Consider the following 20,491-nt stretch of genomic DNA (forward strand, 5'->3'; position numbering starts at 1 on the left):
TTTTTCCCTGACCCTTCAATACCAAACTTCAACACCATATACCTAATACAATATCGCCTGGTAGCGTGTTTGACATGGAAACAGGCAGATACTCCTTGTATCACTTCCCACTCTTCCCTGCTATCTCTTTCTTCTTCTTAGAAATAATAGCATGTCGGAGACCATGTAGATTGAGTCGTTGGTCACGCGGGGGGAGCGGGCTTCGGGGGCCCCACCGAAGAAAAAAAAAAGGGCGCGCTTCGCATAGTGTGTCGCGTGTTGCTCAACGCTAAGCGTCACGCTAAGCATAACCAGTACTTGGTTTATAGGCCAGGTGTTCATACCACGCGCGCTCCGCTGCGCAGTAAGCCTACCTTACAGCTAAGCGAAGCGCCAGACAACGCGCAGTGTCGGCTAATTGCTTAGCGTTACCTAGCTGGTTCTGAAGGTATGGAAGAAGAAATTATTCATGCAGTGTTTCAAAGAGAAGAAATATGGAACCCAAGACACAAAAACTATAAAAATGTAACTGTTTTGCAAAAGAAGTGGACTGAAGTATCTACAACAGTTGGCAAAGATGGTAAGTTTTATTGCATTACTACAGTAAATATACACATTAATATTACTTCTATTCTGACACTTTATACTGGGATTAACATTGTGACAGGATGGGTAACTTTGTGACAGAGTGCATAGAATGTCCCAGACTCTGTCATATCGTTTATAATTTTACCAACGGAAGGTGGTAACATGAGGAATTATATCGCTCTGCAGGCTAGTAGTGGGCTTGGAAGTAAATATTTATATTTATGAACGATTAAATTTGTCATAAATTTACTCCACTTTGGTTACGGTAGTGACATGTATATGCTAAATGTAATTATTCTGCCAAGCTACAGATCCAGTGCCATTAAAGAAATCGCAGAAAGTATCTCGGATGTTTTTAGCCCTGTCCGAGAAACGACACTGTGTTGGTGTGTTAGTCCGTAATGAATTACCAAGCTGAGCAATCAGGTTCTCATCATCTTCCGCCTGGAAAGGTTCGTGGATTAAAATAAAGTTGTGAAGGACGCAAATAGCTTTCACAATATTACTTGCATTGGAAACATCAGTTTCTATTGCTTTCAGTAAAATCCGCCACTTACTGCACATAATACCAAAGGCACATTCTACACTTCTCCTTGCCCTTGAGAGTCGATAATTATAAATACGTTTCCGATTGTCTAAAATTCTTTTGGGATATGGTCTCATCAAGTACTGCAGAAGTGGGTATGCTTCATCACCAACAATGACAAAAGGAGCTATATCCTGTGTTTATGGTAGTTCTCGTGCTGGTGGAACATTTAGTGTGTTATTTTCCAATAATTTGTATAAAGAGGTAGTTCTAAAATTTCCTCCATCACTTTGACGTCCAACTGCCCCAATATCAACAGCCAACAACTTGCAATCAGCATCAACAAGAGCTTGTAACAATATTGAAAAGTACTGTTTATAATTATAATATAAAGAGCCGGATTTGGCCGGACATTTAATTTCAATGTGTTTGCCGTCCAGCGCTCCTAGACAATTGGGAAAATTCCATTTCTCCCAATACTTTTCTGCCACTTGTCGCCACATTTCAGTTGTAGGGGCTGGGAGGTATGTCGCCCGTAGAACATTCCATATTACTATGCAAGTCTGTTTAATAATTTGAGAAACTGTCGACACGCCCAATCGAAAGTGAAGCGCCAAAGAATGAAATGACTCTCCAGTTGCAAGATATCTGAAAGAAATAGCAAATAGGTTCATTTAATTATAAATAGTTGTGTAAAATCTTTGTAATAAATAAGAAAGTTAGTTAAATCTGTAAGTCACTTCTTTCATAAATACTGTATATTTTGAGAAGCCAGTACAAACTACTTATTTTCTCATTCAGGTCTATTTTTGTTTATATTTCAGTTAAAACCGTGAAAGCCAAATGGAAATATCTGAGGGATTACTTCCAACGTGAGTGTAAGAAACTGAATCATCCGAGATCTGGAGCAGGAGCTGATGATGCACCTAAGGGGTCATCGTGGCAATATTTTGACGCGATGCTATTCATTAAAGATGTTTTGACTTCTGACAAGGTCGAATCAAGTCTACAAGAAGGATCTGAACCTGACAGAAGCCAGGAACGAATATTCGAAGACTCTACTGAACATGAAATAATACAGTCACCGTTACCACAAAGTGAAGAGTCCACACCACGAAGCAACTCTTCATGTTCGTCTTCGCGTGTTAAAAAACAAAAGAAAACACAAGAAGAAGAAATACTGGCTGTTGAAAAAAGAAAATTGGATTTTTATTTAAAGAATCGGAACGGGAAGAAGATGCTGATTTGCTATTTCTTAAGAGTTTGTTGCCGGACATCAGAACACTGCCTCTGTGGCGAAAACGTCGTTTGAGACTTAAGATACATGAACTTGTTGTCAATGAGATTGAAGATAACGAAGGACAGAATACTTCAGTTGAAATGAGTTTTATAGTACCACCTGAAGCATCTAATCAACCCATATGTTCATTATTTACTCATGAAGATTCTTTGCCTTAAAGTTTTATTTTTTCTGTGCTACTTTGCTATCTGATTAAGTAAAGTGTTAAGTGCTGTGGATTATTTCTGTATCTCTTGTATCTCCTTCAATAATAACTATAATAATATAATTTGTTTTTAACATCTACGCTGTGAATCCACTTTTCATTATTATTATTATTATTATTATTATTATTATTATTATTATTATTATTATTATTATTATTATTATTATTATTTTACGTACCTCACTGTTAAAACTAGCCGCTGTTCGGGCGATATCTTCTGTCTGTAGTTAGTACCAGGTCCACCAAGATGATTTTCCAACTTCTCCAAGAGCATGTCAAAGGTATTTTTTGTCATTCTTAAGCAGTCATAAAATTTATCGGGGTGAAGTCTTGCATCCCTGTACAAATGGTAGAATTCTCCGAAAGTATTTCGTACTTCATTAAATTCATGAACCCACTTACGATTCTTCTTTCTAATTTTCAATTTTAAGTAACTGTAACTGTTTTCCATCAATAACATTTTTTTAGCGAACTTAGATAACCACCAAAACGCCTCGCGCCAAACTAAGCTGACTGCACGGCGTAGAGTTTTCGGTGTGAACAGCAAGCACGCCATGCGCTATGCATACCGCTTCACGCTACACGCGACACACTATGCGAAGCGCGCCCGGTGTGCACGCGGCCTAAGGCAGAGCTGGGTGTTCAGCCTGACTCGCCACGCTGTAGTGTTCGTCGAAGTGCTGACAGAGTCTACCTTCGAATATTCAAAGTCTTCATGTGGGACTTAAACTCTGACAGTCGTGTTGAACTTATCAATTGTGCGCGTGTGAACTCTAATGTATAACAAAGTCTTTATAATGGGCATTGAGTCCATCAGTTAAGTTGAACTTATAACTTTTGCGTGTGTTGAAACTCTGTTTGTGACAAGTCGTGTATTGGACTTGGTGACAACAGTCAAGTCGGACTTATATTCTGTGCGCACGTAGAAACTTCTCGATGCAACTTACGTTTATTCTTGTAGAACTGAGTTTATTACCACGTTTCCTGTGTGAAACTTAGCATCTGAACAAACATAATTAATTTCAATGTGACACTACTACGTTATACTATTAACTGTGACATTTTGTTAAATCTCAGCATCATTTCATTGGGATTTAGAGTGTTTATGAATGTGTTCGAACTTTCACAAGAGTGTTAATGCAAGTGATTACCATAATCGTGTGCTACGACACCAAGGTTTCACTCCGAACTCAAACTGTGTTCTTTATCCAATTCAAACAAAATTGTGTATTATTTCTTCTGAAAAGTGTATAAATTATTTTTGTGTGACTGACAGCAGTGTCTTTGATAAACTCTCGAACAGTCACATATATTTAATGTCAAGTGCGCCTAACAACGAACTGTACTTTTCATTTCACCCTTATTTCTTCGTCAAAGTGTCTAGTGTTGTTTCATGACTGGCAGACGTGTCTTTGATAAACTCTAGAGCAGTCATACATTTCTTTCAATGTCAAGTGCTACTTTATTTAGTGGAAAATCACCACGAACTGTGCCAAGTGCGTGAACAATTTTCAGTTTCATTATTTCTATTCATGAACTGTGCTTTATTTTCTTCCAATCTCGATGCCACCCGCATCTTCATCTTTAGTGAACTTATAAATTCTATCTACAAGATTGAGAGTGAATTCGACTGCATATCCCAACCATATTAAATGAAACAGTGCTGTTAAACCAAAGTGTCGGGGGAGTGTGTAATTCTGGACACTCGTATAAGTTATGTGACGAGTGATTACCCCGCAACATCGTCGGAGATCGTCGGAGAACGTCGGAGACCGTCCAGAACGTCGAAAGTTCGAGACTCAAACCCATATCATACCAACCTGGATGTTCCGGCCTTATCTCAATGTAATATTGGCAACTTCCAGAACGTGTTCCAGCCCCGTTCAGCCTGGTGAACTGGGAGCACGGGTCATCAAAAGGCGATGTTGAAGACAGCGACTATCAACAGTAAGGTGATGTGCACTTTAAAATGCATTTTCTGAATAAAAAACTATTATTCAATCTATTTAAAAAAATTCTTGTAGATAGGACCCTGCCTCCTGTACCAAGCCCTAGCTAGAAACCACCCAGAATTCCCTGAGACCTACTTCGTGCTAACTTTATTTTACTGGTACAGTATGCAAGATGGAATTTTACGTTACTTTAATACTTGCTCCACCGACCAGGAAGATGAACTTTTTGTATCAAGTAATTGTTTATATATTTTTACTAATTTAATTTATGCGTGTTACACCCAGTGCAAGGTGGATATTACTTTTATTTCTCAGAGACATTTGAGGGGGAAAAACAACTATTTCTGTATTTATTTTGTATTCTTTTATCCATGATCTGACTCTGTACAATTCTGTATGCATTAATTTTTTCAATAAACGGGGGACTTTTTTTTTTTTTTGTTTTTGCTAGGGGCTTTACGTCGCTCCGACACAGATAGGTCTTATGGCGACGATGGGATAGGAAAGGCCTAGGAGTTGGAAGGAAGCGGCCGTGGCCTTAATTAAGGTACAGCCCCAGCATTTGCCTGGTGTGAAAATGGAAACCACGGAAAACCATTTTCAGGGCTGCCGATAGTGGGATTCGAACCTACTATCTCCCGGATGCAAGCTCACAGCCGCGCGCCTCTACGCGTACGGCCAACTCGCCCGGTAAAACGGGGGACTAGTGGGGGTTCAATGCTTGGGGGTCCTCTTGTGGTTGCTTAACCCCTGCGCCAACTACTCATCACATCCTCCCTCTATGTATGGTACAACACATACTTTTCACTGTGCGCTTTAGTTTCACCAATCTTCTCCCCTCCTACGGCCAAAGAGCTTCCCGTTCAGCTGACGGCCCGCCTGCCACTCCTGTGGCAGGAATGAAATAGCTTATTTCAATTCAGTTCAATCAAGGTCCAACCTTCGCCGTCCAACGGTTTTCAACACCACGAGTCAGGCACTTAGACCATTCCCTATTAAACAGGTGGCAAAAGAAAATCCGGGAGGTTTCCCTTCAGGACGAAACCATCGCCTACGACTACCGCAACACACAGGTTGAATAATCTGCTGTATCCTGAACTCTTTACAGTCTACTGGAACAGGCATAATTACCATGTTTCCACATTTACCTCAGTGTCTGGCCACCACAACGGCAACAACTAGCATCACCACAACTACCACCATCAGCGAACTCAGCCAATCAGCCGCAGTTGCATACCACTCGCCGGAAATGTCCAGTTACGCAGCGCACAATTACCAAGCCACCCAGCGCCACTAGCTCCACAATGGGACACCTCCAAATTCCAATTTCAATTTACGTTATTGACGCCACATTCTACGGCAGGAGAGGAACGAGGTCAACAACATGAATCAGCACCTCCAGCAGAAACGACAAGTGACCCACCGCTCCACATGGAAACCTCAGTTCAGCATATTCCTCCTACTACCACCACCGCCCCATCTACCTACACTCCTCCCAAGCTTGCATTTTCCTCTGTATCCGGTACTAAACGCCCTATCAATCGCTCCCGTTTCCTCCAACCCACCCCAGCAGGAACACATCCATTCTTACATTCCAGTCCCTCCCCTGACTTCCAAACACCCCACACCATTTTATTCACCCTACTCAGATACGACATGCGCTGAGAAGACGTAGTGGACATCAGAAGAACTACAAATGGAGTCATCATACAGGTCAACGAGGACGCTGCTGCCTATCTTCTCTCCACTGTCATAGGTTCTCGACGTCTAGGATCAAGCACCCCCTTCAACCCCTCCCACCGCCACCTATACCACTTAAAAAACTCCACCTCCCCCTCCGCGCTACAGACTTCTCAGTTGCATAATACGAGACGTAGATCCCTCTATTGCTGAAGACACAATACTCTCCGAGCTCAACGCAGAAGGCATTCTGGCGAAAAAGGCATTCCGGATCACCGAGCTCGATAGCTGTAGTCGCTTAAGTGCGGTCAGTATCCAGTAATCGGGAGATAGTGGGTTCGACCCCCACTGTCGGCAGCCCTAAAGATGGTTTTTCCTGGTTTCCCATTGTCACACCAGGCAAATGCCGGAGCTGTACCTTAATTAAGGCCACGGCCGCTTCCTTCCAATTCCTAGGCCTTTCCTATCCCATCGTCGTCATAAGACATATCTGTGTCGGTGCGACGTAAAGTAAATAGCATTCCGAATCAAAAACGCAACAGGTCAAACATGCATGGTACGGCTTCTTCTACCATCACCAGAAGACATCGACCGGGTACTGGTCAGCGGAGTCTCTATTCACCGACACCACCATAAAGGTGAACCATCTCGAGCACCACTTCCCCAATCCATCGGGTGTGAGAGGTACCTCGCCTACAACAATCATCCCACCACTCACTGCACTCTTAAAGTTCAGTATGTGGACACTGCAATCAACAACACGCTGCGCCCAGATGTCCCAACACACACCATCCACCCTAGTGTCACACCGGTGGAGACACTCACCCAGTATACTCACGCCGTTGCAGCAGCCTCCCTCCACCTCCCCAAAATCGACCAAAACTTATTGCTCCTATCAGAACCATCGACACGCTCACATTGCCCAAACGTTCCTTTTTCTCGCCACCCACAGCTGAAGATCCCATCCGTTTCATAACGCTCTCATTGCTCAATATTCAACCCTACTACAGATCCTTAGTCCTCAATCACCTACAAGCCGCAGCAAATCAAACATTAATTTCCATTTCTCAACCACCCATTCCAGCTTAAATTCTCATTTCAACTTCATCCCTTTGGAAACATTGATTTAAACTCCCACAGCTCTCCCGTTTTGTGAATAAGTTCCATCTTCTACGAATGTGTACAACCAAAAATGTTGCCACCCATAGTATGTATATAGTAGGTTTATAAGTATATCAAAAGAACAATTGTTACATAGTAGCCTACTTACAACTAACTAGAGATGTTGTTAATGCTGTAGACTTACAATATTACCACCGGGCTGTGAGCTTGCATCCGGGAGATAGTAGGTTCGAATCCCACTATCGGCAGCCCTGAAGATGGTTTTCCGTGGTTTCCCATTTTCACACCAGGCAAATGCTGGGGCTGTAACTTAATTAAGGCTACGGCCGCTTCCTTCCAACTCCTAGGCCTTTCCCATCCCATCGTCGCCATAAGACCTATCTGTGTCGGTGCGACGTAAAGCCCCTAGCAAAAATATAACATTACCCAATCAAGATATGGCTTTAAAAAGTGTATTGTATATATTATGCGAGCATACAAATTACTTTCTTTCTTGTATGTAACAAATAAAGTAAAATAAAAATGTAAAACCTTTAACCAAGAGGCCATACCCCCTCCCACCTCCTTCTTCTTCACATCCCTTTACCCACCTCCTTCGTCCATCACATCTCCCTAACCCGCCCACATCTCTTGACCAGAGAGAGGGCGTAACCCTCTACGTGGCCCGCCCAGCCCCTTTAGGGCGTGAGATGAAAAAAAATTATTTTAAAAATCAAGGGTGCGCCGAGTAGAGTAGGCTTCGGTCCCCCTGTGGGTTGGGGCGGTAGAATAACACCCACTGTAACCCCTGCCTGTCGTAGCGTGGGTTGGCGACCGCGGAGCCCTCAGCTGAGTCCCGTCATTGCTGCCACTTACTTGTGCCAGGCTCATCACTTTCATCTATCCTATCAGACCTCCCTTCGTCAACTCTTGTTCTTTTCCGACCCCGACGGCATTAGAGCACTCGAGGCCTACGGAGTCTTTCATTTTCACGCCCTTCGTAGTCTTAGTCTTCCTTTGACCGATGCCTTCATTTTTCGAAGTGTCAGGTCCCTTCCAGTTTTTCTCTCTAATCAGTGTTGTATAGAGGATGGTTTCCTAGTTGTACTTACTCTTAAAACAATAATCACCACCATCATCTCTGATTAGTGTTAATAGAAGATGATTGCCTAGTTGTACTTCCTCTTAAAACAACTATCACCGAGCTCGATAGCTGCAGTCGCTTAAGTGCGGCCAGTATCCAGTATTCGGGAGATAGTAGGTTCGAACCCCACTGTCGGCGGCCTTGAAATTGGTTTTCCGTGGTTTCCCATTTTCACACCAGGCAAATGCTGGGGCTGTACCTTAATTAAGGCCACGGCCGCTTCCTTCCCACTCCTAGCCCTTTGCTGTCCCATCGTCGCCGTAAGACCTATCTGTCTCGGTGCGACGTAAAACAACTAGCAAAAAAAAACAAAAAAAACAACTACTATCACCACCATCACCAGCACCACCATCTGCCTGTCGAAGGAGGGGAGTAAAAAGGGCCCCAGGGACTTCAAATTTTGGAGCTCGGGTTGGCAACCATGGGGCCGTTTGCTGAGTCCTAGCATTTCTTCCAAATACTTATGCCAAGCTCCTCACTTTCATCTGTCTTATCTGCCTCTCTTGTTCAACTCGTGTACTTTTCCGACCCTAACGGTATTAGGTACGGTATCAAAACCGAGGGTGTCTCTTATATTCACGCCCTTCCTGGCACTTGTCTTCCTTTGGAGGATACCTTCTTTTTTTAAAAATTGTCGGTCCGCTTCCCTCTAATTAGTGTCGATAAAGATGTTTGCCCAGTTGCACTTCCTCTTAAAACAGTTATCACCACCACCACCACCAAAACCATGCTGGGACCTGGCATTGCTTCCACTTACTTGTGCCCGGCTCCTCACTTTCATTTATCCTAGGGCCGATGACCTCAGATGTTGGCCCCTTTAAACAAGAAGCATCATCATCTATCCTATCCGACCCTTCGTCAACTCTTGTTTTTTTCCGACCCCGACGGTATTATGTATCGAAGCCTAGGGAGTATTTCATATCCACGTACTTCGTGGCCCTTGTCCTTTTTTGACCGATACCTTCATTTTTCGATGTGTTGGACCCCTTCCACTTTTACTCTCTGATTAGTGTTAATAGAGGATAGTTGCTCAGTTGCACTTTCTCCTAAAACAGTAATCACCTCCACCTACCTGACATACCACAGCCCAGAATGTACTATTGTGCGAAGGGTTTGTTTGTTTGTTTGTTTGTTTGTTTGTTTGTTTGTTTGTTTGTTTGTTTGTTTGTTTGTTTGTTTGTTTGTTTGTTTGTTTAATAAAATATGTAAATTGTCTAATTCTCGAGAGAATGATAGTGCTAAAGATGTGTAAAGTATGTTGCAAGCTGAAGAGTATGGAAAGTGGTGCCTTTTAAGAACTCATGATATGGACGTTGTTCTATAAGAATGTTCGTTGGCTTGACTAAAGACAAATCGTGATTCTGAATGGCGGAACGTTAATAAAACGTCAAAGTGATATAGCCCCTCTGAGGGCTCTCCACGCAATGTGTGAGAACAGCATCCTCGGCAGACTCTGCAACGAGAGTGAATCTTTAGCACGCGTCCTACTTCTGTCTTAAAATTTAAGAAACGTGATTTCCACTTCCGGAGGTGCATGTGGCCCTGAGGTTCACTAAGCCTACACCAAAAAATGAGTACCAGATTAATTCCTGGGGGCAAAGGCGGTCGGGCGTAGAGCTTAACACTCTACCCCATCAAATGCCGAGGTTACGGATAGTGGAACCCTTTACCTTCCCCCCCTCCAAGGGCCTTCATGGCCTGTACGGAGATGACTTTTGCTTTGCTACTTCTGTCTCCCTGTAGTGGGGGCAGGGGAATAGCACACACTGTATATCCTGCCTGTCGTAAGAGGCCACTAAAAAGGGGCCCAGAGGCTCTCAACTTGAGAGCGTGGGTAGGTGACCACGGGGCCCTGAGCTGAGTCCTGGCATTGCTTCCGCTTACTTGTGCCAGGCTCCTCACTTTCATCTATCCCATCCGACCTCCCTTGGTCAACTCTTCTTCTTTTCTGACTCCGACGGTATTAGAACACTCGAAGCCTACGGAGTCTTCATTTTCACGCCATTCGTGGCCCTTGCCTTTCTTTGGCCGATACCTTCATATTTCGAAGTGTCGGATCACTCCATTTTTTCTCTCCTTTTTTTATGCTCGTGGCTTTACGTCGCACCGACACAGATAGGTCTCATGGCGAAGATGGGATAGGAAAGGCCTAGGAGTTGGAAGGGAAGCGGCCGTGGCCTTAATTAAGGTACAGCCCCAGCATTTGCCTGGTGTGAAATGGGAAACCACGGAAAACCATATTCAGGGCTGCCGACAGTGGGATTCGAACCCACTATCTCCCGGATGCAAGCTCACAGCTGCGCGCCTCTAACCGCACGGCCAACTCACCCGCTTTTTTCTCTCTAGTTGCCTAGTTGTACTTCCACTTAAAACAATAATCACCACCACCACCACCACCACCACCACCTGTTAAATCACATTTTTGTATAGTCATCATTAGAGAACTATGTAAATTGTATTGTGAATATTTCTTCTGAAGCGTTATTAATCATTTAGATTCAGATGTTTCTTGTGAAGAATGCTTTGTCTGAATGCGAACCCATAATCTGGGAAGTAATTACAATTAAATTAAACTACAAAGTAAGTTATATTTTTAATTTTTGCAGATCTTGAAAGCATCTTACTCATACTACACCCTGCTGCGTCAAGTTAACGAAGAAGGGAGTGCTTCAGAACAACAGCTGCAGAATATCTTTTAAAAGAGTGAATCACACAATAAGATTATTTCTCTGTTATGTACCATACGATGTTGCTTGTAATCCAGCTACTTACCAGGTAGAGAGAGTATTAGATCCTTTTTATAACGTGCGTATCAAGGAAGCTTTCGGCGAGAACTGTATGCACACACGCACGCACAAAGTACGTGCATATACAGTATATACAATTATACATAGAGGATAATAATAATAATAATAATAATAATAATAATAATAATAATAATAATAATAATAATAATAATAATAATAATAATTGTACCGGAAGGTACACCTCTACTCCGCCCATTCAAAATCAGCGCCTTAAGAAACTCCTCTATCGAACAAAAGTGGAAACTGATACAACATGAACTTAGAACTTTAATCAGAAGATGTCACTACTAAAACATTAAGTAATTTTGTTACTATGAAGTTTCCTAAACTAACTGAATTTCTCCTTGTTTTGTTCTGCTACATATCAAGAAGTTTGGACATTTTTCCACAGATGACACTACAAAAACATATGATCATGCACTCTGGTGCAAGGTGAAAGAACTTATAACTTAAAGAAGTTTTGTATTCCTAGGTTGTCCATAACTGACTCTATGTTCATTTATTTTTGGGTTGGCAACACTTCTTTTTCTTTCCGCCAGGTTTGAATCTAGCCAATCATAAATTTTTGTAATTAAAGTTCAACCAATCCCGCATTACTTGTTCACTTTGAATTCACCAATAAAATTTGAGAGGGCGGGTCTGGACTAGTCTTGAATTCTCTCGAACCTTCCCTGAGGGTATATAAGTTGCGGCTTTTCGAGTTTCCTTGCCAATTGATCGTCGTCTTTCTAAGTGTGTGTGCTAAGTTTTGTAAACTAAATCCGGTATCTCTTTCGTCGGCAACCAGAACATCTATAAGGTAATGGCCACATAAAATTCTATCTTTCTTGCTGTCTCCGCTACTTTACTTGAGGGGAAGGTCCGAATCTTTAATTATGTAACCTACTTTTCTAAAATGTAACTTTCCTTTCGTCTAATGTAAAAACTTCATAAAATCTTTAATTGTAAATCGGGGATAGAGAGTGAGTTACCCTCTCGAGCTCCCCTTCATCTTGGTTTGAGGTGGCTACGTTTTCGCAACATTTCGTTTCTGTAATGTATTAAAGTTATTTCCATCCGAGCCACCTCAGTAGTGTGGGAATAGCCACAGTTTCATCGGCCAAGAGCCCTGTAGGATTTTATATTTCATTATCTGGAGTGCAGGGTACGCCTCCATTCAGTTTGTGTTCGGGCCGTCTATTTAACCTGTTCTTTTTCGCAAAGGCCCTGTAGGTTGGGTACTAGATACCCCTGTGTAAAAACCAATTCAAATTTTAAATTGTGGCTTGAGAGCCCTGAGATTGTAAATTTTGATGTAATGTTGTCTTGAGTGGGCCGTAAGAAACTGAGAGCCTGTTAGCTCTTTTTCAAAGTTTTGTACGAGTAGCGAGTGCCTCTGGAAGGCTATATATTGTATTTTGGGAGCAAGTGCTCTTGAATTAGGGGATTTCTGCCCTTGACTTAATGATTCCTTATTTTTTATTAAAGTGGGGTTTTTTTTTTTTTTTTTTTTTTTTGCTAGTTGCTTTACGTCGCACCGACACAGATAGGTCTTATGGCGACGATTAATTAATGTTTTGTAAACTGGATCCGGTATCTCTGGAATTGTAAAAATAGGGGCTTGAAGCCCAGAATCTGTAAAATTCACTGATCTTGGATTTTCCTAGTCTTGTTTCAAGATTGCTTTTGTACCTGACATGTTGTTATGTTCACTAAGAAAAAATGAATTTTGATATTGTAGATAGACCCATTCACCCCGGCATCTTCTTTAACCTCTTTCTGCTCCACGTAACAATAATAATAATCATAATAGTAATAATAATAACAATAATAGTTTTACATCCCACTAACTACTTTTACTGTTTTCAGACACGCCGAAATGCCGGCATTTTGTTCCACATGAGTTCTTTAACGTGCCAATAGGTCTCCTGACATGAGACGGACGTCTTTGAGCAACTTCAAATACCGCCAGATTGAGCCGATTTTGAATCAATTAACTTGGACACAGAAGGCCAGCCCTCTACCACCTGAGCTAGTTAGCCCGGTAATAAATAGGTTGCATTAAATTAATTAATAGGCAGTTTTGTAATAATGATATGGCGTATGGCTTTTAATGCCGGATGTGTCCAAGGACATGTTCGGCTCGCCAGGTGCAGGTCTTTTGACTTGACTCCCGTAGGCGACCTGCGCGTCGTGATAAGGATGAAATGATGATGATGATGATGACACATACACCCAGCCACCCTGCCAGCGAAATTAACCAATGATGGTTAAAATTCCCGACCCTGCCAGGAATCGAACCCAGGACCCCTGTGACGAAAGGTTAGCACGCTAACCATTTAGCCATGGAGCCGGACAGTTTTGTGGTTTATTGAGGTAATAGTCTCAGGTTATCGAGAATATTTAAGCATATTTCTGTGAAGTGAGAAACAATTAAATCAGAAAAGTAGCCTGTGTGGTTGCGACGTTCTGTAACAGTGTTCATTGTATATAGTCTACCTATCAGCACCTGGGCCTTGTTCACTCGTTTCGTTAATGACTACTTTTATGCACATCTGTAGAGACCTTCACCGACTGAACAACACATACAGTTTTCCATGAGTAAAAATTGGCTTTGGCAGACAGATTCACTTTTACCCGAAAGTAGTCCGTCCACCCGTTGAATTGAAACTATTAGAAGAAACTTTCATTGATTATATACAACACAGTACATCAGTGTTTTATGAATACAGTAACCCGAATTAACCGAAGTTCACATATCCGAAAAGATGGTGAAAAAATAATAATAATTTGCGAGACCGATGCTCAAAATCGAGTTGGCTACGTTGCTTGCAACAAGTGACATAATTCTCTTTCCCCTACCCCATATTCCAGTACTCTGTACACCGTTAACTTTTTCCTTTTACCGCACATTCTATGTACTCATTACCTGCTGTCACGACAAATGTTTTTGTCCGACTCGTTGGCTGAATGGTCAGCGTACTGGCCTTCGGTTCAGAGGGTCCGGGGTTCGATTCCCGGCCGGATCGGGGACTTTAACCTTAATTGGTTAATTCCAATGGCTCGGGGGCTGGGTGTGTGTGGCGTATTCAACATTAGAAATCTTCGTAGATGGAGCCCTCATCTTCACAGACATGCAGGTCGCCTAATAGGCCGTCTATTAGAAAAAGAGCTGCATCAGGCCTCTCCGGAGGCCATACGCCATTATTATTATTACAACAAATGTTACAGTACTTGCTTCGCCGTGAACTGACCAGCAGGTCCTTCTACGTACTGTTGTATTTTACTTTTGACGTAAATCAGTCTAGGTTCTAGTGTACTGTGTTAACATGTCGGCGAAAACGAAACGTGTTGTGATAAAACAATTGAACAGAAAATGGAAGCAATTAAGCAATTAGACAGGTGGAAAATAGGAGGCTATTACGAAACGTAGCATCAGATTATTCTGTCGGTATCTCAACGACAGTATCTGACTTCGTAAATTTCAGGAATACTTATCGAAAATTTCAAATCGCAAAATTATTTTTAAAAGGCTGAATATGAGAAATTAAACGAAGCCCTATTTCTCTGGTTTACCCAGCAACGTACAAAACGAATGCCTTATCCGAACATGCACACTTAAGGTTTGTCGAACAAAACAATGAATCCGCACCAATGTTCATCAGACGACTTGATGCGTCGCTCTCGCTAGCTCCTTACCGGCCTTGCCAATCGGGTCCACGCACTGTAATCGGAGTAGTTACACAGCTCGACACGTGGTGCTAGCGGCCTAACTATTTGCGGTAGAATGCATACTTCTTTATGGAAAAGATATTGACTTTGATTGCCGATTTATCGTAATTTAGAGTTATGGAGAATGTTACATGGGTTAATACTGTTAAAATGATTAATCCTAACGGTTACTTCCGTTGATATTTGCCAAAGTAATGTCGTGAAATGAAACTGCGGAAAGATGGAGTAGTCCAGCTGACATTCTGACATTGACTCTGACTGCAGATTTATCTTAATTTAGGAATAAAGGAGCATGTTACATTGACTAATACTGCTAAAATGATTAATCCTAAAGGCTACTTTCATTGATATGTGCCAAAATAACGAGAAATGAAACTGCGGGAGATGGAGTAGTCCAACTGACGTTCCTTAACTATGAGGAATAATAGTAATCGCTTTTATTATCATGGCATTTAGATACATAGCAGAACTTACCACAATACTTTTGTCTTCTGGTGTTAATCTTGAGATAAGAGTCATTGTTCCATTAGAGTTGTAAAATTCTTCAAGTGCTGCTGCAAGGAAGGGGGCTGGGCAAAACACAAAAGTCTTATTTTTTTCTATATTCATTGTATGGATATGGATAACATAAAATTTTTACTCAAACATGTATACATTTTTTCAATATATATAGTTTCAGATTACATTTCATTCATACCTTGCACTAGAATTTCAAATACCGGGCGAGTTGGCCGTGCGGTTAGGGGCACGCAGCTGTGAGCTTGCATCCGCGAGATAGTGGGTTCGAACCCCACTGTCTGAAGCCCTGAAGATGGTTTTCTGTGGTTTCCCATTTTCACATCAGGCTGTACCTCAATTAAGACCATGGCCGATTCCTTCCCACTCCAAGCCCTTTCCGATCCCACCGTCGCCATAAGACCTATCTGTGTCGGCGCGACGTAAAACAAATAGCAAAAAAGAAGAAGAAGAACTTTTAATAAAAATTCAGTGAGAGAAAAGTATTTTGAGTAAATACATTGTTAACTGTTCATTGCTCAGGTAACAACACTTCATACGTTGGCTTTACCGTCATAACAGTAATGGTTCTTACTTGTCAGTGTTAAAAATATTAAAGCTCAGATTATCTTGGATAAAAATGTGTTGTATTGCTGTCATATGGTAAATAAGACTCCGCCTAAAGGATTATTCAATGAAAGAAACCTTAGGGGTAAAAAAATACCCGATTAACGTGATTAGCTGCCACCCCCGGGGGTCCGGGTTAGATTCTTGGCCACCGAACTCGATAGCTGCAGTCGCTTAAGTACGGCCAGTATCCAGTAATCGGGAGATAGTGGGTTCGAACCCTACTGTCGGCAGCTCTGAAGATGGTTTTCCGTGGTTTCCCATTTTCATACGAGGCAAATGCTGGGGCTGTACCTTAATTAAAGCCACGGCCGTTTCCTTCCCATTCCTAGGACTTTCCTATCCCATCGTCGCCATAAAACATATCTTTGTCGGTGCGACGTAAAGCAAAAAATATCTTGGCCCTGCCACGAAATTTCAACAGAGGTACGAGGGTGGAACGGGGTCCACTCTGCTTTGGGAGGTCAACTGAGTAGAGGGGGGGATCGATTCCCACTTCAGCCATCCTCCAAGTGGTTTTCCATAGTTTCCCACTTCTCCTCCAGGCAAATGCGGGGATGTACTGCACCCGTCCACCTCCCGAGTCCCAGACTAGCATTTATCTCATGGATGTCGGTTCATTATTTAAGTCATCCAATATACACTGACTGACAGTGACAATGCAACACCAAGGAGGAGTGGTTCGAAAAGGATGAAAGTTGGGGAAAAAACAGAGACGGCACGGATGAATAATTGATGTTTATTTCAAACCGATATGCAGGTTACACAATGCGCACGGCATCGACTCAGTAGGATGTAGGACCACCGCGAGCGGCGATGCACGCAGAAATACGTCGAGGTACAGAGTCAATAAGAGTGCGGATGGTGTCCTGAGGGATGGTTCTCCATTCTCTGTCAACCATTTGCCACAGTTGGTCGTCCGTACGAGGCTGGGGCAGAGTTTGCAAACGGCGTCCAATGAGATCCCACACGTGTTCGATTGGTGAGAGATCCGGAGAGTACGCTGGCCACGGAAGCATCTGTACACCTCGTAGAGCCTGTTGGGAGATGCGAGCAGTGTGTGGGCGGGCATTATCCTGCTGAAACAGAGCATTGGGCAGCCCCTGAAGGTACGGGAGTGCCACCGGCCGCAGCACATGCTGCACGTAGCGGTGGGCATTTAACGTGCCTTGAATACGCACTACAGGTGACGTGGAATCATACGCAATAGCGCCCCAAACCATGATGCCGCGTTGTCTAGCGGTAGGGCGCTCCACAGTTACTGCCGGATTTGACCTTTCTCCACGCCGACGCCACACTCGTCTGCGGTGACTATCACTGACAGAACAGAAGCGTGACTCATCGGAGAACACGACGTTCCGCCATTCCCTCATCCAAGTCGCTCTAGCCCGGCACCATGCCAGGCGTGCACGTCTATGCTGTGGAGTCAATGGTAGTCTTCTGAGCGGACGCCGGGAGTGCAGGCCTCCTTCAACCAATCGACGGGAAATTGTTCTGGTCGATATTGGAACAGCCAGGGTGTCTTGCACATGCTGAAGAATGGCGGTTGACGTGGCGTGCGGGGCTGCCACCGCTTGGCGGCGGATGCGCCGATCCTCGCGTGCTGACGTCACTCGGGCTGCGCCTGGACCCCTCGCACGTGCCACATGTCCCTGCGCCAACCATCTTCGCCACAGGCGCTGCACCGTGGACACATCCCTATGGGTATCGGCTGCGATTTGACGAAGCGACCAACCTGCCCTTCTCAGCCCGATCACCATACCCCTCGTAAAGTCGTCTGTCTGCTGGAAATGCCTCCGTTGACGGCGGCCTGGCATTCTTAGCTATACACGTGTCCTGTGGCACACGACAACACGTTCTACAATGACTGTCGGCTGAGAAATCACGGTACGAAGTGGGCCATTCGCCAACGCCGTGTCCCATTTATCGTTCGCTACGTGCGCAGCACAGCGGCGCATTTCACATCATGAGCATACCTCAGTGACGTCAGTCTACCCTGCAATTGGCATAAAGTTCTGACCACTCCTTCTTGGTGTTGCATTTGCTCTGTCAGTCAGTGTATAAATATAGAGGCCTCAGTGAACACGGGAATGAACGGGGCAACTAAAAATAAAAATGGGGAAAGCTCAATTGTCAACATGAATTTAAGGACTCCATGATAGGACTAGGAAGTGACAGTTAACTTTAAAAAGGGCATAACGTCTAACTACAATAAAAAGATTATGAGAATGGTTTCCTTCGAAATAATTGCCAGAAGGAGCAGTTTATTGCGCCATCCGGCGCACTGAATTTTGATACACTTGAGAACAACCATTAAATTTACAACACGTTAAATCAAACAAATCACTTGCTTCACCGCAAGTGGTGACAATATGCTGATGATGTTCATCCTGGAAGAAAATTACAGTTGTGGGGTATAATACACTGATCGATCGCATTAGGATCGAAAGCCCGAGGATAAACCATGTTTATTGTCGGCTTCTCGATTTAAATTAGATGAAGTACCTCCGACTATCTACAGTACATTTCCCTGAAGTCGGCACTCAGGATGGGAAATGTCATATGATCTCGGGAAGTGTAATCACGAACGGGTTCCATTTTATATCCAGCTGATGTCATGCCACTGGAACTAACATCTACAAATTATTTACACATGATCTAAATACTGCCCAACTCGGCCACATGGTCTCAGTAGGTTAGTGTCTCGATGAGAGAACGTGGGGATCAGTGGGAATTACGGGCCGATGACCTCCACTCACCCCGCAGGCAGAAAATAAACAAACCAAGCATTACAGTAACATGACTCACGCAAGAGCCAGCGAGAAAACATGTGATTATTACTCAGATGAAATCGCTAGCTGAATGATGTCGTCGTCAATAATTGAATTCATTATTATTAGAATAATCATTCATCCACGAAAATACCATTATTATTATTATTATTATTATTATTATTATTATTATTATTATTATTATTATTATTATTATTATTATTATTATTATTATTATTATTATTCGATGACTCCTGACACCGCCACGTTTCATTATGATCCTGATTATTACGGGACGCAAAACACAAATGTTATTACTGTTATTATGTCCGACTCGTTGGCTGAATGGTCAGCGTACTGGCCTTCGGTTCAGAGGGTCCCGGGTTCGATTCCCGGCCGGGTCGGGGATTTTAACCTTCATTGGTTCATTCCAATGGCCCGGGGGCTGGGTGTTTGTGCTGTCCCCAACATTCCTGCAACTCACACACGACACATAACACTATCCTCCACCACAATAACACGCAGATACCTACACATGGCAGATGCCGCCCACCCTCATCGGAGGGTCTGCCTTACAAGGGCTGCACTCGGCTAGTAATAGCCACACGAAATTATTATTATTATACTGTTATTATTATTATACTATCACTCATGTGATTATTAATATTATTACGATATCATTCATATAATAATAATAATTATTATTATTATCATTATTATTATTATTATTATTATTATTATTATTATTATTGTTATTATTATGGGTTATGAGTTGGTCACGTCCGCAAACATCTCAACATACCGGTTGCATTTACGAGTTTACAATGATCACCAACCCAAAATGTGATTATTATTATTATTATTATTATTATTATTATTATTATTATTATTATTATTATTATTATTATTATTATACTGATCACTACGATTTATCACCGTTCTAACATTATTATTATTATTATTATTATTATTATTATTATTATTATTATTATTATTATTATTGGTCTCACACCATCAGTTATATTCGTTTTTAACATATTTATCATCATCATCATCTGTTTACCCTCCAGGTTCGGCTTTTCCCTCGGACTGAGCGAGGGATCCCACCTCTACCGCCTCAAGGGCAGTGTCCTGGAGCTTCAAAGTCTGGGTCGAAGATACAACTGGGGAGTATGACCAGTACCTCGCCCAGGCGGCCTCACCTGCTATGCTGAACAGGGGCCTTGTGGAGGGATGGGAAGATTGGAAGAGTAGTATAATTGGATGGTTCTGGCGCCTCCGCCGCATCCTCCGCCGCCCGCCTCCTCCGCCGCCGCCGCCGCCCGCGGGAAATTTGAATTTTGGCGGGAAATTTGAATTTAGGCGGGAGATTTGAATTTGTAAACAAAGCCACGTGCTTTTTGACAGCTGTCATCGACAACAACGCATCGCTAACCTCACTGCTGCCATCTTGACGGGCCTAAACCTCACTAGTACCAACTTAACCTAACTAGCGTGAGGTAAACAAAGCCACGTGTTTTTTGACAGCCACGTGCTTTTTGACAGACAACAACGCATCGCTAACCTCAGTACTGCCATCTTGACGGGCCTAAACCTCAGTAGTGC

At 42.9% G+C, this 20,491-nt stretch overlaps 1 protein-coding gene across 1 annotated transcript; it reads left to right on the forward strand.

Moving 5' to 3' along the window:
- The first annotated feature begins 429 nt into the window (after positions 1-429).
- On the forward strand, positions 430-2,405 carry LOC137501727 (transcription factor Adf-1-like). Its single transcript, XM_068228775.1, has 2 exons — positions 430-559; positions 1,918-2,405. The coding sequence occupies exons 1-2, from the start codon at positions 430-432 to the stop codon at positions 2,403-2,405; spliced, it is 618 nt and encodes a 205-aa protein (XP_068084876.1).
- The last annotated feature ends 18,086 nt before the right edge of the window (positions 2,406-20,491 follow it).

This window comes from Anabrus simplex, chromosome 1 (assembly GCF_040414725.1).
Source record: "Anabrus simplex isolate iqAnaSimp1 chromosome 1, ASM4041472v1, whole genome shotgun sequence".
NCBI classification, from domain to species: domain Eukaryota; kingdom Metazoa; phylum Arthropoda; class Insecta; order Orthoptera; family Tettigoniidae; genus Anabrus; species Anabrus simplex.